The sequence below is a fragment of the Pyrgilauda ruficollis genome, unplaced genomic scaffold (assembly GCF_017590135.1).
Source record: "Pyrgilauda ruficollis isolate IOZ18807 unplaced genomic scaffold, ASM1759013v1 scaffold5, whole genome shotgun sequence".
NCBI lineage: Eukaryota > Metazoa > Chordata > Aves > Passeriformes > Passeridae > Pyrgilauda > Pyrgilauda ruficollis.
Genome location: NW_024526599.1, coordinates 3,755,781 through 3,777,655, shown reverse-complemented (window position 1 = coordinate 3,777,655; position 21,875 = coordinate 3,755,781). Strand labels below are relative to the sequence as shown.

The window sequence follows — 21,875 nt, the reverse complement described above, 5'->3', positions numbered from 1 at the left end:
AAAGAATACAGTACATGAGGCTAATTTACTTGAGTGAATTCTCCTGTTAATTCATGTCAGATTTCATCTTGATACAAGGTCTCCATACAAAACACTACAATGTGTTTTACAGTATTGAGCTGGGTAGTAGTTTGGATCTGGACACCTAACAATAATACATAGTTATGGCTTCCCACAGAACCTTCAGAGCACCACAGATACCAGCTCCTTCAGCAAGAGCAATGCAGAGATGATTTGTCCTAAAAGGCATTGTCATTTCCTCCAGTGCTTCACACAAGCTATGGAACATTCTTGTTGATTTTATGGGAACTGGCTGGTATAACAGTGAGCTGTAACCCAAAGCTCCTCACCAGGGCCTCTCAGCTCATAGTCCTGTACATCTCACAGATCATCCTTCATGTCACCCCAAAAATACAGTTGAAATCCTCCTGTGATAAAGGACTTGAATGTTGGGTGTTTGATATACCAGTGTATTGATTTTTTAAGTTGTATTTCTCCAATTCAAGTGAGATTTGTGAAATGTGTTTTTTTTTGGAGAGCAGTTGGCTACCAAAGCACAGAAGGGATAAGTATAAACAGTAGTTTTGTCTATTGTGGTGTACTGTGCTAGTAAATAATTGAGAGCAATTAGCAGTTGAGAATTGGGATCTAAATTCAACAACATGTAGTAGCATCTAGTCACGTATTCTGTCAATCAGTCATGCTACAAGTAGAAACAATAAACCAGCTTCATAAAACAAAACATTAAATATTGCTCCTTGTTTGCATAAGATTAAAAAACGAGAAAACAGGCATAAATTTACATTAATGTGGTCATATATCAGAGCATGCCAGGAATTACAAAGTGTCACACATCTAAAAAAACAGATTATTTTAACCTGTTTCAAGTTTATTGTGGTTAGTTGCCATGAGCTTATAATGGAAGATATTATTTATTTTATTGTCTTATTAGATTGATGTTCCAGAAGAAGCCAACAAGAAAAAAATACCCTCTTCATCACGATGTATCAAGTGAGTCAGATGAATCTTATTTGCTTTCTCATGTTGATTTATGAGGAATGAAAAAGAAATACTAACTTTGAAGCAGGAGCTCTCTACACTGAAGTTAATAGGGTTAACAATTTATTCACCAAAATATATTTTAAAAATTAAATTATATGTTTTAAAAACCTGAATGTTTATGATGTTTTATAAAGACTTATATTTAGTTTCAAAAAGCCTAAAACCATTCTTTCATGAAAACTGGTTCCAGAAACCATGGACCAATCTAATTAACTTCAGCAGCATTGTACACTCCTCTCTTTGCTCCTGACCTTGCTGCTTTCTTCCATTGTCCTCGCAAGATGGAACACGGTAGGGCTCCTACTCATGTGAAGGAACAGGATACAATGGAACAGAATGTAGAGGTACTTTAAGCAGGGAAATCTGTCTGTCCCTAAGGTGTGCAGATGTATGGGTAGATCCGAAGTTCCCCCCAAATTATCAAGTGAATTGCCAGCACTTTCATTTCTGATTTTCAGACAACTTGTACTAATATTTGTGGGCAAGAAATGATTTTTCATGTTATTTATTTCTCAGTGATGTTTATTGGATTTCATAATCATTCATTCTAAGAATTAAAGTAAATTCATGCAGAGGCAGGAGCAACTAGTGTCAGTGGGATAATTTATTTGTTCTTTATAGGAAGCTTGGTTTGTCAGGAAGAAAACTTAATTTTAAAAAGTTGCTTGTGCAGCTAAGAAAGAAACAGAAAGTTCTAGCTCTGTCCTGAAAGAAACACCTTTGCAAAGATACTTGGTGAGGGACAGGGGTGGGAATCAAGCTACTTACTTTGTTTGTGTGCTATGAATATATAGAAAGAATTAAAGCCTATTACTTTTTTCCAGCATGGCATTTCTGATAAACCAAAAATTTTCTTAGGTTATTTTCTTAAATTTAATTTATTAGGTTCTTAAATAATGAAATCAATTTAAGTCTGGGGGAAAAATAATTAGGATTTTTTTCAGTGCTGTGCCAAAGTATGTAAAATTTATCAGATGCATTGAAGTTTCTTTCTTTGATAGATAAGCTTTTTCCCTATGAGATTATAGGGATGGATTTTACAGAATAAAGTATTTTAAAGCAGATAAAAACTAGCTTCTTCCTATGAAACCTCCATGTATTTGGGACAAATACACAGCACTCACCCCCCACCCATGTTTGAGTGCATCTAAATGGGATGCTAGCTCGAAAAATAATCAAACTCTTAACAAAAGTGTATCAGGACACTTGATTGGATATTGGAAATTGGACAGGTGACCAAGAAACAAGGGGATTTATTGTTGCTTGGAAGGGAAATAGGGTCTTTTGCAAAATAGTGTAACAGCCAGCAGTTGGGATGCAGAAATTCCATCTGACTTCTCCAGACTCCATACTCATTCTGCTCAGAAAGCAGAGATTAGAACCAGGGCTGGCCCCCAATTTTCCACCTGTCCTATCTTCAGTGCATTCATTATCATTTTAATTAAAATATCAATCCATATATTGCACACAATGCTGTCTTATTATTAAATAGACAGTAATAATAAAGAAGCAAAATAATTTTCTCTTTTGTTTGTGCAGAGGTCCAAGGTGTGTAGCACGATTTGAATACATTGGAGATCAGAAAGATGAGCTCAGTTTTTCAGAAGGTGAAACTATTATCCTGAAAGAATATGTAAATGAAGAGTGGGCCAAAGGAGAGCTCAGAGGCACGTCTGGAATTTTCCCCTTGAACTTTGTGGAAGTAATTGAAGATCTACCTGGAACAGGTATATGTTTGCAAAAATCTTCAAGAGCATGGTTTTGTACTTAATGCAAATAGGCAGCATATAGGAGAAAATTCCAAAAGGACAGTGATTGCAGAATGGAGGTAAAAAGAGAGGGAAGACTGATAAAAAACCCCCTCAAAATTAACAGTAGGACTTCTTAAGAAGCTATTCTTAATAATTACTTCAAATATCTAAAATCGCTGTCATTAGTAACATTCTGAATAGACACTGCTCCTGTTCTTAAGTTGTGCTTTACTTATGTAGGTACAGAAACAGCACTGAAGAATAAGGTGGAGGTTTCATCTTCCCTTCCTCAGGTAATAAAACTTTATAGGTGAGGGCCAGAATTTATGTATAGATTTACAGAGACTATTATAATGTGAGAGTAACCACAGAACGTGACACCGCTCCCACAACACACAATGCTGCAGTCACAGCCTCAGTTCTGACACAAGGCCTAAGCTCATTGAATTCAGAGCTTCTGACAAATTTACATTGGTAAATTTTTATCCTTTGTGCTGAAGGAGATTCTTGTTAGCTCTATTTTAAGTATTGCTGCAGTGATCTAATTTTGAATTTATTAATCCTTTCCCCTGCCACCAGAGATAAAAAGGAATGTGGCTAAGCCTAGATGAAATTCTGTGGTGCTAATTGCTCAAATGCCATTCTAGTCTACATCTGCAGCAGCACTGTTGTATTGGGAGGGTGTCAGGACAGCCATGTGCTGTACAGCTGCTTTCAGCAGCATCCGTCAGTTTGTGGGCTCCATTCACACTTCTAAAATTAATGCATCTCTTCTGTTAACTTGAACAGAGCAACAGACGCTCACTAGAGTGGTGTGAAGCGCTTCATGATTTCACAGCAGAAACCAAAGATGATCTGTCCTTCAGAAAGGGAGACTACATCCAAATACTGGAACAAGTAGATTTGGAGTGGTATAGAGGAAGATTGAATGGAAAGGAAGGGATTTTCCCAGCAGTTTTTGTTCAGACCTGCTCAGGTACAGTGCTCCTACTAGATGGCACAACTCATTATTCCTTGAGTTGTGCCAGTCGTGACAGCTGCGGGAGAACACAACGGCATCAGCTGCATCAGCAAGTCACACACCACCAGAGTCTTCAGTACTCTAAAGCTAAACTTAAGTTTTGAACCTACCTCTCTCTAATAATGGCAATATAATGTTCTAATCAGTAAGTAATCTGTGAGGTTACACAGACTCTGGGATGTTTTCCAGTGTGGTTTGGACACAGGCAAAACAGCCACCTTTAAGGAGTAATTCAGGAGTATTGATGCTGCTTCATCTTAGAGCAGAAGGAGGGAAGGTCAGTGTTTATGTATCACCAGTGGGAGATTCAAGTGAGTTTTAAATTTAGTCTGCTTAGAAGCAGAACTGTGAGACTGTTTCATACTATAAAATGGACTGGTGGCAGTAGAGTTTTTTATTCCAGTAGGACAGTGAATCTGGTACAGCAGTAGCAATAACATTTGGACAACCTGTAGTACAATAGCAGGCAGAAAACAAGAGAATGAGAGGAAACTTCTCCAGAAACAGAGATTTATTTCACTCCCATGCAAATAACTTCTCTTGCCCATGTTCTGTAGCCAGGGTAGAGCTGTCACAGCCTGGAGGAGGGAAGAAAGGAAAAGCCAAAGCTCTTTATGATTTTCATGGAGAAAATGAAGATGAGCTTTCTTTCAAAGTAAGTACCTCTCTTGGACCTATTTCCAAGAGGTCTCATGCTCCTAAGGAGTGCTAAAAAATAAGGTTCATCCCTTGTGAATGTAGGCTGTAGACAAGAAGGATGAAGCCCATAGATATTAACATAGATATTAATATGCATAGACATTAACACATTTGATACGTGGTCTCTCTAAAAAACATTTTTTCCCTTATCACTCCTGTTACCTATCAGCAAAAATCTTCATTAAAGACACTGAAAAGAGCTCAGGAGTTGCAGAATTCTCGACTTCTCTGATCTGGTTAACATGACAAGATAAACAAACCTTATTTTGCAGTACATTCAGTTCCTGATTGGTTGATATGGTCAAGGGAGCCTCTCTTTGGCTAGAAAGAAAACTCTGAGTAGGAGGTAGTGGTGAGAGAGCCAATACTACAGCAGCCAGGCCTCTGAGGGAAACCTGGTACAGCAGAATCTTGAACTGGCAACACAGTACAGAGTTGCCATGGGAACAAGGGAAAAAATTAAATACATGCTGGAAGCCCAGATCATATTAAGCATGGACAAGAAACAGAGTGCCCTTGATATTCAAAGTCACGATTTAGGTTAACCGTGTTCTCAAAAGCAAATTTCTGAGAAACAGAAGACTTTCACAGGAGCTGAAACACAACACACAGTATTTTCTCTTCTAAAACTAGCAAAATACTTCTAGCATTAGCAGCTTGCAGTGCTGAAAGGATAGATGATTCTTTAAAGCAGAAAAGGGAAATAGAGGTACTGAAAGAAAGGCCAGTACTTCAGATGAAGGGTGTGGCATGGGACAGTGAGAACAAGAACCAGTACCAAACACAGGACCTGCAATTTAAATAGCCATACTGAGCCTTTAGATTGCTTTTCCTTTTTTGGGGGGGGGAAAGTTTCCAAGTGCTAGAAAATACTGGGACTAAATTTAAAAAAAAAATCAAACAAAAGCAAAACAAAAAAACCCAAAAACAAACAAACAAAAACAAACAAGCAAACAAAAAACAAAACCAACCTAAACCAACCTTTTCCAGTGTTTTAAGAAAACAAACCCTGGAAACACACACAAATAAGCACTAAAGCAGGGCCCTATGAGCCAGCTCTTAACATGCCTGGAGAGGCAAAGCAATGTGAGAAGTTGTCCAGCAGTGCTCTTCTGTCCCTCCAAAGGTGGTGATTTTTCAGCATAGACAAGTATTTATCCTAAGAGAAGCTTCAGCTGGTTTTGGCAAACCATCTCCCAAGAGATGTAACCAACAGAAGAGACTGGCCACATCTTAGTCCTCTTCTCTTTGATTGATATTAATTACTTGTAAATGGGATCAGCTCTGCATGCCTTAACATTGCTCAGTAAGACTGCACAGGAAGCTGTACTGACTGACACTGCTCCTTCTCTTGCAGGCAGGGGACATGATAACAGAGCTGGAATCTGTAGACGACGACTGGATGAGTGGAGAGATACTAGGGAAGTCTGGGATATTTCCCAAGAACTTTGTTCAGATTTTAAAAACACCATGAAGTGTTGCCTTTCTACTACTCCCTGTGTGTGGGAGAGAATGTTTTCTACCGTAAAGGCACAGCAAAGACATCAACGAGTGTTGATTATCAATGTTTTGCACTACTTTTTCTAGACAGTCATAGTAGTATCTTGAAGTCAGATAAGAAAATTTGAGTCTTTTGTGACAGTGTATGTAATCATGTTTCATGAATGCTCAGAGAGCAAAACAAGCAGGCTTTTTAGCCATTTCCAACTAGGGAAATACTGTGGTGCAACACCATTTTAACTTATATAGCATTCTAGTATGTTTACTCTCTGGTATTATATTTATCATGCACAAAGTCTGCATAACATAAGCTGCTTTGGCTTTCTTTGAACTTCTTAAGATCCAAACTTTAAAAATTGTTTTAATATATAATTACAGCACTCAGTATGTAGATGAGGTTTGATATTCAGGTTTCATTACTGCTTGAGTTCCACATTAGCAGTAGAATCCACTTGTTTTATGACTTAGAGGATAAGAAAAATAACTGGTATTTCATAGTAGAAAGGTATCAAATCTAATACTGGTAAGAGGGGAAATGGAGAAATAAATCCTTTTGTAGTATCCTTCTATTCTTAGTCCAAGCTGCTCATACAGCAAGATCACAAAAGTAAAATGTTTAAGTATTTTGCCTCTTAATGAATTCTGTTTAAATTGGTATGAATCATCTTAGACCTTCCTTGTTTTCCCCAAAATACTTTGCAAGTACAGGTTTAGTTTTTCCTACCGCCCACCAGATGGTTCTTTGAGCACCATCATACCCTTCTTTCCCAGCTGAAGTTAGTGACAGACAGTGTTTATTGAGCTTTCTCAGATCCCAGCCATGGAGTGGCTGCACTATTCCAACTATTTGCCCCTCCACTCCCCTTATGGAAGTGGAAAGCCAGTGTTCACCCAGTCTGCATTTTATTTGTCACTCAAGCACTGGAACATACTTCAGTAACACTATTCCTATCCTTAACATGAAGGATATTATACAGCCTTGGGTTTAGTTTTCAGCAGACGTGGGATTAGTTTCCAGTTTGTTGCCACATACCAGATACACTGAGCATCCTTATAAATGGCCTGTCGAGGCCCTAAGGAAAACACGCCTGGCAAGAGGTTACTCCAGACAGCTCTAACCAAGGCACTTGGTAAAGAGCAGCAGGGTAGCTTGCCTGACCAAGTGAGATGGATGTGGTTGAGGTAGTTTCACATTATAGGAACTTCTGGTAGGCAGTTCCTTTTTCTAACAGCAAGGAATGGGCATCCAGTCCCAGTGGCAGACTGGAGCTCACCTGAAGCAAGCCTGAGGGACCTGCAGTGCAGACAGGAGGGCCTCGGCACCATTCACCCAGCAGTCACTGCCAGGCCCCCCTTTGTGTTCTGCTGTGTTTAAACTACACCAGTTCCCTTCACACAGCCTGGGGATGAAGACCACACAAAGTTTTAATGAGCTGAGGAACTGGACTTCTACTTCCAATAGGGATTAACATAAGCAAAATGCTGAATTACATCTGGAAGGTTGGAAATGCAACAAAGGCTACAGGTGTTACTCAAGTTTTAGCACCCCCAGCAAGCCTGTCCAGATGTGGAATCACATGGCAGCCCACAGCCAAGGACAATCCTTCCCTCTCCCAAGTCTTCCTGCTAGGAGATTCTACAGGTTCTTGTTTATTCCAAAAAACCAGTCATCTCCTAAAGAAATCCAAGGAATCCAAGGTCCTTCAAAGACACACCGCACCAGTGGTGGTAGATGAGGCTGAAGTGTATGATGTTTACTTACTGTTTGTCTGGCAGTTTTCTAAGGTTTTGATACAAGTCTCAAAAGTAGAACTGATTTTTTTATATTTTTTTTCAATTTCCTCTTTCCCATTTTTATAACTGTGTCTTAACCAGTTGTTTTTGTAACTTCACTGAATGTTTGAAGTCAGTGCCTGTTCATTGACAAGACCACTCTGCTGTATGTAATCTCCTCCTCCCTGTGGGGCAGGGCAGGAGTAGCAGCAAGGCCTTTTACTCAGAGCTCCGAGTGCCATCTAAGGGCTGCTCGCGTGGCTGCAGGCAGCTCAAACGGCGGCTGTGTGAACGCTGAAGAAGGGAGATGCTCGGCTTTTACAGGGCAGGGTTTTCCTAAGACAATGCCCAACACCACCATAAGACCGCATACAGATCACAACAGAAAAGTCCTAAGGTACAAAAAAGCCGAGAATGAGGTGGAGTGCAAATCTTAACTGCAGCGTAGTAGCAAATTCCAGCTGTAACCTTGAAATCCAGCTAGATCTCCATGCATTAGAATAAAAGCCTCACTTACCGAAATATTTTGTTTGACCCATCCTCTAGAAATATCTTCAGGAAAATTATCTTTGTTCTGTGTACAATGAACAGTGTCCTAAATAAACCTTTGTTAAGTCCAGTAAGTTTGTTATGGTACACCTCTGTAAATTAAGAATGTATTTAACCAATAAAATTTTTATAATTAAGTCATGATGGCATTTTCATTGTCTCATGCTGTGGAAAGCTGAGCTTTCCACTTGACAGTTGGAGAGATCTCATTCTGCAACGTAACACCTCACCCCCAGACTAGTCCAAACCCCTCAGAGATGTGGATGATTTTAACAGGTTATTCAAGCCTTTGCACTTGGTATGCCTCACGCTCAGCACCTACAGAACCTATCGCATTTTGCTACCTGCAGCAAGCAGCTGTCACCACAGGGCATCACACACACTGCTTCTCACTGTGACCACGCTGTGAGCAAGACACAGGCTGATCCTGCATTTAGGTGTGCTCTGCTGATTGCTGCTTTCATACTCCATGATTTTTCAGCTGGTATTTGAGGAGAAAATACAGAGTATGATGCATAGTGTTTTCCTTCCTGCTTGTCCCCAACCTGAAATCACATTACAAAGCATACATTTACCCAGAATGCCTACATGGCAATGCACTGCTCCTAACAATACATTTTAAAGCCTGAAAAAATCCCAAGTTCTTGTTCTTTCCCCCAATCCTCTTGGACTAACCTTTGGCAACATACAGTCCTCAGATATGCGAGTAAGAAATAAAACCTATGGCTTCAAAAATGTGCACTCACTACTCTTCCTTCCAGTACACAGAGTAGAAAAACCAGAACATTAAAACTGTAACTTGGAATCACAAGACAAAATCACATAACCTGCAGCGTTCTGAAGTAAGTTCAAAAGCATTCTTCTCAATTTTGCCTAACACTTGGTCCAAACCAGAATTATCAACTATGAAAATGTGAAAATCCCTGGCAGGGAACAGTACAGCCTGCATGGGTAGCAGAGCCCCTCTCATTTTCTCCAGTAGCTTTGTTGGAACAGCAACATTTTCGCTGTTTTCCTTTATTTCTTGTCCTAAGCTCGGTGACAACCAATTGCAAGAGCCACCACTCTCAGTGAACTCCACGTTTTGCTCTCAGCTTTTAAACCACTGACTTACCAACAATTTAGTAGGACTAACTTTAGGTTTGTTGCCCTAAACAAAACACACTGATAGTGCACAAAACTCATTTTAGCCAGAAAAAGCACTCTGGCACTTACAAGCCAACCTAAGTTGAACAAGAAGCAAAAATGCTGTTAGATAAAACAGTCTTAAAAACTACTCAGCAAAACATGCTTTGTTTTCGAAACACACACCATTGCCTCTTTACAGAATTTTTTCCCCTGCAGTTCCACAGGTCTTCCATTACAGTCATCCCTCAGCTCTGACAGGTTAAAATCCAACACCCAACTCCACTGCCTGAGCACATTCTGGATTTCTCAGTGCTCAAAATTAAGTGCTTCCATCACCATAATTACAACCTTAACACCTTCAAACACCTTCTGACCACCAGAGACCACACCTATCCCATGAGAGCCTGTATTAAATTACCAAGGAATTTAAACATAGGCACATTATTCTGAAGCAAGTCATCTGGATAAAACTGTAAGACTTCCCAGTAATACCAAATTCTGACACAGGTTTCCCTGTGCAATTTCTGCCTTTCCTGTACTGTGAGGCACTTCTCACCAATACAACCTCTGCACATGTTCACAAGGTTTTTTTTGGTGAGGACTAAAATTACTGGGTAAAACCTACATAGAGAATCCACAGGAAGGACAACCCACCTTCTTCCACCCATCTCCACAACACAACTGGAGAAGTACATGAGTACTTCTTTTAATTTTTTTTGAACCAAGGCTGTAGGTTTACCTTACTGAAAACTCATCCATACATCCAATACCAATATTGTCCAGCAGCAATACAGGCAGCCAACCAAGCATTAGTTCTGTATATTAAAACCTTTTATTTTCCACCAATTTTTAGTTTCACACAGACTCTTGCACGGGCGGCTCATATCCATCAGCTCGCTCAACCTTGGTGCCTGCCTCATCCCCAGAGGGCTTTCCAGCACCACCACCTTCACCATGCAGCTCCATCAGCTTGCCCACTAAAAAGAAGCAGTGACAGAAACAGTGAGAGATGGACCTGTCTGAACAGTTTTAAATTACTCCATTACTCATCACACACAAATGAAACCAGCAGAACGTTTCCTGTAGGTAGGACTAAGTCCATTGCAGACAGCTCATGCACAGAGATGCTGCTGCAGTCAGACAGATCAAGCAGTGAAATAAGGCTATGTAATCAAACTGCAAATGACACCTTTTCCTAAAAGGATCTGGACTCAAGCACCTACTGCTGCATTACGTGGGAATGTCAGAAATTGGGGAAATGGAATCATTCCACATCATCTGGGACCGAAACATTTTGTCATCATTCATTCCCAAAGCAAAGCTTTTAAACGTTCAGCAGCAGTTCCAGGCGAGATTTCAAGAAGCTCCAAACTGGATGCTCACTGCTTGGCTTTCAATCCTGGAAGCCACACATCAGGACAAGGACACGCTTTCCCTTCTACAACTACTAAAGCTGACGAAGCTGCTGTAACATCTTCATCCAAAAGCAAACACATTTGCACTGCCTCCTTTCCACAGCCTCCCCCAAATGTCTGCAGGGACAGACTTACATTCAAACTTGGGCTTCTTGAGCATCTTCACCTTGCGGACGTAGACGTCGTGCAGAGGGTAAATGGACTGACAGGCCTTCTCGATGTCCTTGCCAATGCTGTCTGGGATCCTGAGGAATCACACAGCACCACAATGCTAAAAGCTCTGCCTGCTTCTGCAGCAGCAACACAGCCTTAAAAGAATCCTTAATACAAAATATCCTACAGAAGTTTACACCATCACACTGACAACTTTCTTCAAGTACATTTAGAGTCTAAGACACCTCCCCTGCAATGTGAGAAGGGACACAGTGCAAGTGTGCTCATTTTGAGAGCAAATCTGCAAACTTCTGGAAGCAATCAGCACACTGAGAAACTCTCCTATCAGAAGAGCTCAGAGCATTCACAGCCCCAGCAGATCAGAATTACAACTTTAGTCTGCAGAAACGTGAGCCACAAATCTTCTGGAAAGCGCTTTTACATTTATGCAAATGTGACAGTGGATTCAGGTCAGACGGGATGCAGACGAGGAGAAGCCATTTGCAGAAAAGGGTGATTGGCTTTTCCACACGAGGGGCTCCTTGCCTGGTCTGACAACAGCTCGAGATGCACCAGCACTCCCCAGGCACTCAGCAACAACCAACCCCCAAACTAGGATTAAACTGTAGGGGAGAAGAAAAGAACACGGCCAAAGCTTACAGCTTATTGACAACTTCCTTCAGGTCATTGGTCTGCACCTCCCGGGTCATGATCTCCATCATTTTCTTGCGGATCTGCCGGACCTGCTGGTGCTGGGCATAGGAAGTCTTGCGGATTTGGTTGTTGCGCTTCTTGGTGAAGCCCACGCAGAAGAGGCGCAGCAGGTACCCGTCTGTAGTTTTGACATCCACGTGGGCCTCAATCATTGTCTGGAATAGGAAGCAGTGAGCGTTCACCACCCTGCAGCACAGGCTTTGCCAGGCACCAGCGCTTCCCTCCCTCCCTCCCTCCCTGAGGCAGGCACACCTTGCTTCTCACACACCTGCCATTTTTTGACCATGGAGCACATTTTGTCCCGTGTGAGGTCCATCCCATGGAAGTTGGTCAGACAGTTTTTGCCCTGAACATCCTCAGTGATCAGTTTAAATTTGCGGAAGGCAACCTCATCATTCTGCAGATCAGCCAGGCTCACTTCAAACACGCGGCCCTTCAGCCCGTCGGAGGCAATTTCTGTGAGATGGAACAGAATCAAACACCTTAGGCTAACATCAGAAGCACATCCTGCAAATCAGACACTGAATTCCCTCTGGAATCCTGTTCTCTGACGTTTTTTAATAGCGATCACAGAGCCAGCAAGGCTGGAAATTTCTCCCTTTGGGAGGAATCTTTTCAAGGCAATAGTACCAGGTGTGGGATACGAACAGCAGCACACAGCAGATTCCACCACGTGTAATAATTTGGTTTGTTTCAAGCATAAAGGGGTTACAGAGTGTTTGGAAATGATGAACACTAATGAGGAAACCAAACATAGAAAGCCACAAGTGCTCAGCAGAGATGAAGCAGCAATGACCAGCCCAGTACAATCATTTCACAGCTGCTCCTCCAGCGCTGGCTGGCTCACACTTCGTTTGGCAGTGACCCTCATTTGATTTGTTTCACGAGTTACAGTTCAAAGTAACAATCACCATCCTCACTTTGAGAGCAGCCAGCAGAGTATCACAAAGCTATTTAGCCATTCTGCATGGCTAAGCTTCCAAAAACAGGGTTACCTCTATCCAGACTCCTCTGCATTCCTAACAGAGGTCTCCTCTTCCTGAGGTGTGCCACATGATATAAAACCAAATTTACCCTCCTGTGATACATCAGACATCAGTGCTCACATTAAGTCAGCAATTCTGGCTCTGATCTTTAACCAAAACCTTTAAATTTCAGGTATTTCAGTATCTTCATGTGCTGGTTGTTATGATCCTATTAGGACTAAGGTCTCCTGTGGCAGGTCCCACACCTCCCCCTGTGACAATCACAACTACTGCTTACTTCTTGAACTTCTCTCAGCTTGCCAGGTTACCACAGGAGGAGCTCCTTAGAAACTTCAGGCCCTTCCTTCCGTGGTCTGGCATTCTTGTACACACAAGAGCCCAGTACACGAACTTCCTGCAGCTAAGCTCATTTATCCAAACAACTCAATCACAATCAACTCAAAAAAAAAAAAATCCACTCAAATCACCTAACTATTTTAGCTTCCAAGCTCGTAACAGCACAAGCAAAACCCATTTTCCAGCAGCCTTTTATCCATGAAGTTCTTTAACCGCTCGCAGCCAGCACATGGAGCAAACACAATCCCCGGCACCGCACCAAGCCCAGGTACTCACTAGTTCCTTGAGTCCTGGTGACAAGCGTCTTCCCGATGTTGCGGATATTGAACATCGCCGGCGCTTTCACATCGTACCAGTCCTTCTTGGAGAAAGGGTCGACCCTTAAATCAAATGAAGATTTGTTAAGCGACTTTCTCAGGCCACACCGGGCTGCAGCAAGGCTTTCCTCTCCGACCGCCGCCGCTGCTCCCGCCCCGCCGGGCCCGCGCCCGCCCGCCCGCCGCCATGACAGCACGGGCCCTGCTCCGGCCGGGCCGCCGCCGCCATCCGCCCCGCATCCCCGCCATCCCGCCGCCGCGGCGCCCCTCCCGGCGCCCCCGGGCACCGCCCGCCCGCGCCCCGGCGGCGCTCACACTTTCTTCTTGGCGCCCTTCTTGCCGCCCTTGGTGAGGCGCTTGTTCTTCCCGACCGCCATGGTCCGGCCCGCGCCGCGGAAAGGGCGGGGCGCGCGCGCTCCCGCGAGATTATACGAGAGCGCCGCTCGCGCGAGACCTGCGAGAACGGGACCGCCTCCAGCGCCGGGAGCGGGGGCGGGAGCGAGAGCGGCCCGCCCGGGACCTACCACGGCTGGACGGAACCAACGGCGCGGGGGGGGCGGGGGGAGCCTCGGCACGTGAGCGCCCCCGCCTGGAGCCCCGCGGAACGTCCGGCTCTCCCGGTCCCGATCCCCCGGAACGCCCGGCCCGGCTCTCCCGGTCCCGATCCCCGCGGAACGCCCGGCCCGGCTCTCCCGGTCCCGATCCCCGGAAATGGGGATGCCCGAGTGGCGCCGCTGTGCAGAGCCACGGGGACGGGTTCGGTGCACCGACTGTACCCCGGCAAAAGGCAGGGGCAACCCCCTGCCCATTCTGATGTCTTCAAGCCGAATCATCTGTCCCCAGGCTCAATCTTGTCACCTTTTGTAAACGTAACTGGTGTTCTCTGCTATTTTCTGCAATGGAATTGCTTAATGAAGAACTTTGTATTTCAAGCATCACCTAAGAGTTCTGTCATACAAATAAATATACATCGATAGATGACGAATATGCATTAGACAGGGGGGCTCATGTAAATTTTACTGTATAAAAGATGTTACTTGTTACCCCATGGTGTGTTTGATTTGTCAAACCGCCTCCTTGCATCCTGTGCAGAATAAATAATATCTCTTTTCTAAACTGGACTCTGTGTTTAGAGAGCTCCTGAAATCAGCAGCTTTCCCAGGCCTTGGGGCACCGAGGGGACAGCCAGAAGTCGGTGGTCTGGGCTGCCCCAGATGCCCCGGCCGATGGCTCCTCTCCCCAGCGCACAGGGCAGGAGCAGGCTCCACGCAGCCCTCCTGCATGGGCAGGGATGGCACATGGAAAAGCCGTGCCTACCATAGCGCCAGGCAGTTGGGATCCCCCTGGAGAAGAGGTGACCACAGGCTGTGGCTCACCAGTGAGCCTCACAGCAGCCTCTGGCAAGGACATGCCTGGGGCTGTGCCGGGTAGATGGGATCCAGCACAGGTACCTGCACCACGCCTGCTAGAGACAGCCCGCTGCCAAGCATCCAGGCTTGTTCCTCCTCCTGTGGGCACCATCCCTTCTGCACCCACAGCAGGACTGTGGAAAGCAGAGTGTCCAAGGGGTCATGGTGAGAGTCCCCATCCTGCTTCCATGCCCACGAGCAGTGTATTGAGAGTCAGCAGGAGGCTGTGCTGACCTTCCATGCCTTCGAGGTTTTGGCCAGGTGCCTGAGCTGTTCCCACTGTAGGGACTGTGTACCTTTGACGGTTTCTTCAGAGGCTGTAGAAATGCCACCAGAGCCCAGGGCAGGACCCTCTGCACCTTCACTGTGGCCAGTCTTGGAAGTGTTGCAGCTCTTTTGGGACAGGTGCTGCCCAGCACCTCATTTTCTCTTTGCCACTTCCCATCAGAGTCTCTCTGACGTCTTCGAAGAGGAGGATGGAGACCACTTGCACCCACTCGTGACAGCCTCTCCTGGGCACTGCATGCCTCTCCCCCTGGAGGGGACACGCTTTCCTTGGGGCTCCATCACGATGGTCAAGGGAAAGGAGTGTTTGGTGGGCTCAGGCTGGCTCCTGGCTCTTTGCTTGTCTCTGCATCAATGGAGCAGCTGGGAGCATGGGAGGCAGCAGTGAGGAAAATACATCCTGGCACTTCCCAGGAGTATGAATTTGCCTGCAAGGGGATACAGGGGAAAGGAACACATAGGCCCCTTAGCACTGCAGAGGAGCCATGGATGTGCCACATCGTTCAAGGGTTGTAGGAACACCTGCCAGCTGCCCCAGAGGTGACATCCTGCTCGCCACCAGGGAACCACGTATCTTGTCCTGCCACCCAAAAGGACCCAGGTATCCTGCCTTTCGTGGGAGAGGTGGCCAAGGCCAGAGTGGGCAGAGGCCACCCAAGGGGATGTACGCAGACAGTCACGTGGTTCGTTAATGACTGCCTAATGACCTTGGGGCCATGAGGGTGAGCGGGGCCTCCTGGACACCTGGCTTCCTCCAGACGTCCACTGGACTTTGCTCTGTACCCTGCCCCTCCTCCTGGCTCCTTGCCCATTGGGCACAGCTGGGGCCAGTATAAAAGAGGTGCAGAGGAGTGGGAGGGATCCTGGAGACCCTGAGGCCATAAGGGAAACTGAGGCGCGCACACAGGTGCGGGTGAAGGGTGCATCGGGGACCAGAATGTTTGTGGGAGGGGTCTGTGAGGAACCCAAGCATCCAGCGGGGAAGGGAGGCTGTGTATGGCATCCGGGTGTGGGGGCACGGGGTGGGTCTGTAGGGGAGCCAGGGTCTGAGGAGCAGGTAGGGGGTGTTCCGTGGGGGACTGAGGCTTCTGGGGGGTACATAACTTTATGGACCCATGCATCCAGGTGAATCCACAGATAGCCCAGCTGTCCAGAGATGGGCCCCCAGGCACTGGGAGGGGATTTGTATGGGACCCAGGGATCTGGGAGGGGGAAGCTGTAGAATAACCAAGCACCCAGGGTGGGATTTCCAACTGGGGGTCCAGATGGCATTCTCGTACCACCCCACCTTCCCCAGGTGTCCATGGCGGGCTGGGTGCTGTGCATGACCCTGGTGCTGGCAGCACTGGTGGGGGCGGCGGCGGGCGAGACCCGCTATGAAAAGTTCCTGCGGCAGCACGTGGACAACCCGCGGACGTCCACGCTGGCGGCGCATCGCTACTGCGAGACCATGCTGGCGCGGCGCCGCGTGACGGCCCCGGGCAGGCCCTGCAAGCCCTCCAACACCTTCGTGCACGCCCCGGCCGCGGAGCTGGTGGCCGCCTGCTCCCAGGCGCCCGACCCCGCCACGGGGTTCCACAGCACGGCGAGCGCCCTGAGCCTCACGGCCTGCCGCCTGCGCGGCGGGGACACGCGGCCGCCCTGCGCCTACCGCGCCCGCCAGGCGCAGCAGCACGTGCGCGTGGCCTGCCGCGACGGGCTGCCCGTGCACCTGGCGGGCACCTACACGGCCCCGCCGTGAGGCTGGCGTGGCGCTCCCGGGGGCCCCCGGCGCCGATCCTCCCTCCCTCCCTCCCTCCAGGGGCTCTGTTAGTGCTGGTAATAAAGGACGTGTCAGAGGCCTGGGCTCCAGCATCGGCTTCCGGGGGGACCCTGCGATCATACCCCTCCCTGAGTGCCCCCTGAGCCCCTTGGGTGACCCCAACCCTGTCCAAGCTGTATTTGGCCCCCATGTGCCTTACAAATCCCCGGGTTTTTCCAGCCTCCTGGGTGTCCCGTTGCCCTCTGGGGTGTCTCTGCCCTCTCCCCTTTCTTGGGTGTCCCACAACTCCCACAGGTGCCCCATAACCACCACCACCCTCCCAGCCCAAGGCCCACCAAGGCTGGATGTGCACCCAGCCCTCTTCCCAGGGTCCTGACCCTTTGGGTGTCACACTGCTTTCCTTGGATAGCCCATAACTTTCACAGGGTTTCCCTACCTCCCACATGCCTTATGACCCCCCTGGGTACCCCCAAGTCCCCCCATGTCCGCCCCATCTCCCACATGCCTCTGACCCCATCTGTGACCTCTCTGGGGCTCAGGTGGCTCCCCCTTGGGCCCCCACAGGACCGAGCCCTGGCTGGGGCCACACAGAGCCCTGAGCCACCGTCCCACACGCACTGAACACAACACACAGCGCACACAAAAACCTGCACTGGGCACGCAGCGTGCAGCCACACTCACAACACAAAGCATTCAACACTCACAGCCCTGCTCCTAGCACAGCACACAGCATTAGCACACACAGGACACACATGCCAGCACATACTCACAGTATGCACACACGTACAGAAGCTGTGTTCCTGAGTCTCGATGGGATTTCACAATTTCAGCTGGTGTTCATCACCTCTTGTCCTCCATTCTCCCTGGCAGTACTTACCAGTACACTTAAAAGCTCCCCCTGTCTGAGCCTTCTCTTCTCCAGGCTGAGCAGTCCCTGCTCTCTCAGCTTTTGCTCTGGTCAGGCTTGCTCCAGTCCCTTCATCATCATCATCAATTCCTTGCTGGACTCTCTCCAGTATGTCCATGTCTCTCATGTACTGGGAGTCCACCACTGGATCCAGCACTCCAGGTGTGTCTCAGTGGTGCTGAGCAGAGGAGCAGGATCACCTCCCTGCACGTGCTGGCGGCACTCTGCTAATGCAGCCCAGTGGGCTGGGGGACCCCTTTGCTCTGGTCCTATTGCTGTGGGAACCCTGAGAAGTCCCATGGGACTGCTGACATCCAGGAGCTGTGCTGCTACAAAAAGGCAGCCCAAATGCATCCAGAAAGTGTAGCTGAGGAGGAAAAGGAGTGCAGAAAATGGTCTTCCCAATCCTTTTCCTCTCTTCCCAGGATACCTCTTGCTCATGTGCCCCAAGTAACTCAGGTGCTCCTTTTCTGAAATTCAGGTGAAAGGCATTTTGAGGGCCATCCCTGGACTGGTGAGCTCCACCAAGGCCCAGTGAGGGGAGCACTACTCTTAGTGCACTGGGAAGGAATTGGGGTATTTCAAAGGTATTTGGGGCATTTCTGGACCAGCAACTTACAGCAGACTCACTTCTCCACCCTGCTCACTCCTGGCCATGGGAGGAGCTCAGGAGGGAATACCTGGGGTCTCTGCAAGTACAAAGGTTTGATCTCTGCTTCTTGCTATCTTGGTTCTTCAGGACTTGGAGGATTCCATCTCTCCACTTGTTCTCTGGTAGCTGAGATCATCCTGGCAGTGATAGAGAAAAATATCATCACTGTGATTTACCCCGCAAACTTTGCACTGCAGGCTCTGAAGTGCATGGGAGAGGTGGCACCCATCCTGGGGACACAGCTCTGAGCTGCAGTAAAAAAACAGCAATGCCCTTTCTGGGATGCCCAGCACACTGCAGCTACCTGAGTCTGCTGGAAAGTCTGGATGATTCCTGGCATCTCCCATTTGATGGCAGGGCAGCTCCACCACTTCAGCACATCCCATCCCATTATTGCACTGTTGGTTCACTCCTCTGCTGTGTTTTCTCCTAAGACACAGCTCTGTTTCTCCAGCATATGTTTGTGTCTGTTCTTTGTGAAGGCTAAAGGGAAAAAAATAGCCACAAAGGAATCAGGATATCCAGAGGGTGTTATGCCCTTTGCCACAAGCAGCAGCGGACCATTTACAGGCAGTGGTCAGCAAATTTGTAATGGTAGCAAGCAGCAAAAAGCCAGGGAGCAACTGCTGCCTGAAAATAAAGGAAGGAATTTTGCAATATTATGTTTTAATAAATCAGTGCATTTATTTCCTAATTGGTTCCTCATTTAGGTACTTTCATGTCCTGCCTAACACAGTCAAACGTAAAGTTGTGAGGTTTGTGGTTGATTCTGCTTTGTAACACAGAAAGTGATCTCTGCTTTGTGGGTGGGAGTTAGGCAGCCTCCCTTCCCATTTATGTGCTTTTTTTTTTTTTCTGAAGAAAAAAAAAAGATGAGACCAAAAATGTTTCAAGAACAGCACTATATGCCTAAAACTTGTCTCTGAGTCATATCTGCTTGACTTTCATGCCCAGACTTTGCTTTGACAGTGGTCAGCCTGCTCTGCTCACTCACTCTATTGTCAAACAATTAATTCCTTCACCAGAAACTGGCTGTTGCTTGTTTAGCACAGGGAAATGAAACAAATAATGCTGAATCACGCACTTCTTTATGGCTCACAAGCCCAGCCTTTGATGATATAAGATGAGAGGCATGAGCAGTGTGTCAATATTTCCAGTGCTACTGAGGAAATTTGTTCCTGCTCCTTGAAAAGCAAGGGCATTTTTTTCAGAACCATAGCAGAGAGTTGCTTAAGCAGGCACTGCAAAGACCTTCAGAAGTATTTACTCAGCAAAGTCATATATCAGCTCCATGGGTTTGGCAGAACAAGTCCTGTGAAACCAGGCTGTTGCTGCATGCCATGCATGCCAAAATTGACATGGAAAAAGCCTCTTTCCAGCATATTGCTTGCTCTAAAATACACCCTGCACAAATACAGCAAAATAAAAAGACAGTTTCTGTGCAGCATATCCACCTTTCTTGTGTGCTTGGACCACAGGGAAGGGGGCTGCCAGGCTGCCTGGGGGCAGCACGAGTCTAGCAAACACCCCTTTCCCCCTCCAGCAGTACCTCTGAGATCCCGGGGTGTGTGCTGCTCCTCCAGTCACTGCTCCTCAGCACTGTCCCTGTGGCACACGGACCTCAAACTGAGTTCCCAATCAGACGTATCCTGCAATCCTCCTCCCCCTGACTGACACACTTGGCCCCCAGGGTGCAGGGTCATCCATGTCCCCTGCCACCCAGGGAATGATCCATCCCCTCCACTATTCTTGCAGAGGTTCCTGGGCAAGGGGACAAGAATGCCTCCTAGGAAAACGGGAGCTGCTGCTCATGGCATGGTGGGGACAGCAAAGACAAGGGGGGCATAAGACAGCAAAGTCCTCAAACTCAGCTGTGGCACTCAGCTGAGGCTTAGGTGTCACTTTTCCCACAACAGCTACACATCAGAAATCCTAAGGCACTTCTCCAGTTCAAGCATTGGCCCCAAGACCTAAAACCTAGGCTGGAGAAGAAGCATGAGCTACCACAGGGGAAGTAACAGGAAAGCTGGGAGCTAAGAATTTCTGTTTTTATGAGACCAAGAGGCCACCCACCCAATCTAAAAAAAAATATAGCTGAAAAATACTATTGTTGGCCTGTGGTCTGCTGGGAATGCTGCTGCAAGGTGCCAAGACCAACACCAGAATCAGACTCAAGAGCTCAAACTCAAAGTAAAGCGTTTTGATCAAGTTAACATCTCACACCATGCAGGCCCTGTGCCGACACCTGTAAGAGTGTTTGTCACTGAAATGAAACTCAGCATGCAAAATGGATCCAGTCTCATGTTTTGTGGGCTGGTTGAATGTTTGGCTACCTCTTGAGTCCCACTGAGTATCCAGCCAAAGGTTTGCAAGCCACTTGCCTTGCAAATTATCTCCCCCTTGCCAGCACAACATGGATCTGTCATGGCCGGTCCCTGTATCCTTCAGTGCTCTCCTGCAGAGCTGCCACCCTCTTCCCTACATTCATGCTTAGAAACTGAGTCATCTCTTCATCTTATCACAGAAAAACATGCTGGGCTCCTTCAGACAGGTTCTCCAGCTCTTTCATCACTCTGCTGGCCCATGTGAGACCACATGCAGCAGGTCAGAGCCAGACCTTCCAGAGTGCTGTGATGATGATCCAGGATGATCCATGGGATGGACAGTGGTTCCCAAGCCAGAGAGCTCCTGCTACCTGTACCAGAGGGAAGTGGACCCAAAAGTCAGATGCAAAAAAGCCAATGTGTAAAAAATTCCCAGCGGTCGCAGTTGGAGCCATCCCACATTCTTCCAGCAGGCAGGGACGTGCACAGCCTCCTCCCTAAGGGGATCAGGGGAAATTCATTGCAAATGGGTGCCCAGCCAAGGAACTATCCCCTCTCATCAGCAACAACCATAGCCAAACAGATTTTAAAAAAAGAAAGATCCAGGTGAGAAGCCTGGAAAGGATTCACAGAAAGTACATAAAGTGTCAAGAAAACCTGGGGAATTAAAATTCCCCAAAAGACCAGGCTGTGTCTGGAAGTGAATCAAGGCTGGAGGAAGGTGCTCATGATAGCTCAGCTAGTGACACCCTGTCTCAGATAAGCTGATGCTGGGCTCTCTCCAAATGTCCCAAACTTACTGCTTCTCTAAGGGCGCAGAACTGATGTCAGGAGCAGGGCACTCATCTCTGCCTCATGTTGGGGTGGAAAAGTAAAAGCTCACAACTGCTGAAAAATCTTTTTTTTTCCCTCAGCAGCACCACCTCTCTCCCAATCTGAGTGTCTGCTCTATGTCTGGATGGAGGGAAAGGGGCTGAAGGGAGCCAGGCCAGTTTCTCCACCTTTCATTGTGCTGCTCCTGCATCCCATCTGTTGGAGAAATGTGTTTGCAGTGCACTCAGCCCTATGCATTCCTAATTCAAAGACCAGCAGCAATAAGACCTTGCCGGCCTGCAGTGGCCCCAGCCTTTCA

At 47.0% G+C, this 21,875-nt stretch overlaps 3 protein-coding genes and 1 non-coding gene across 7 annotated transcripts in view; 2 read left to right on the top strand and 2 right to left on the bottom strand.

Moving 5' to 3' along the window:
- Nucleotides 1–8,492, top strand: part of SH3D19 (SH3 domain containing 19) — an 81,879-nt gene extending 73,387 nt beyond the window's left edge. For all 4 annotated transcript variants that reach the window (XM_041480106.1, XM_041480107.1, XM_041480108.1 and 1 more), the window contains 6 exons: nucleotides 953–1,011; nucleotides 2,602–2,789; nucleotides 3,054–3,106; nucleotides 3,603–3,789; nucleotides 4,392–4,489; nucleotides 5,891–8,492. In XM_041480106.1, the coding sequence (XP_041336040.1) occupies nucleotides 953–1,011; nucleotides 2,602–2,789; nucleotides 3,054–3,106; nucleotides 3,603–3,789; nucleotides 4,392–4,489; nucleotides 5,891–6,007 (702 nt within the window). In that variant the 3' untranslated portion in view covers nucleotides 6,008–8,492. The remainder of the gene's footprint in view (nucleotides 1–952; nucleotides 1,012–2,601; nucleotides 2,790–3,053; nucleotides 3,107–3,602; nucleotides 3,790–4,391; nucleotides 4,490–5,890) is intronic.
- Nucleotides 8,493–10,296: 1,804 nt separating this feature from the next.
- RPS3A (ribosomal protein S3A) lies at nucleotides 10,297–13,864 on the bottom strand. Its single transcript, XM_041480110.1, has 6 exons — nucleotides 13,720–13,864; nucleotides 13,364–13,467; nucleotides 12,034–12,221; nucleotides 11,712–11,920; nucleotides 11,034–11,143; nucleotides 10,297–10,460 (listed from the first exon to the last, which is right to left on the bottom strand). Exons 1-6 carry the CDS (start codon nucleotides 13,779–13,781, stop codon nucleotides 10,339–10,341), a joined length of 795 nt encoding a protein of 264 aa, XP_041336044.1. The 5' UTR covers nucleotides 13,782–13,864; the 3' UTR covers nucleotides 10,297–10,338.
- On the bottom strand, nucleotides 10,723–10,792 carry LOC121360386. Its single transcript, XR_005956193.1, has one exon. It is a non-coding gene; the product is annotated as a small nucleolar RNA SNORD73 (small nucleolar RNA).
- Nucleotides 13,865–15,965: 2,101 nt separating the features above from the next.
- On the top strand, nucleotides 15,966–16,936 carry LOC121360308 (ribonuclease CL2-like). Its single transcript, XM_041480069.1, has 2 exons — nucleotides 15,966–16,005; nucleotides 16,396–16,936. Exon 2 carries the CDS (start codon nucleotides 16,402–16,404, stop codon nucleotides 16,837–16,839), a length of 438 nt encoding a protein of 145 aa, XP_041336003.1. The 5' UTR covers nucleotides 15,966–16,005; nucleotides 16,396–16,401; the 3' UTR covers nucleotides 16,840–16,936.
- The last annotated feature ends 4,939 nt before the right edge of the window (nucleotides 16,937–21,875 follow it).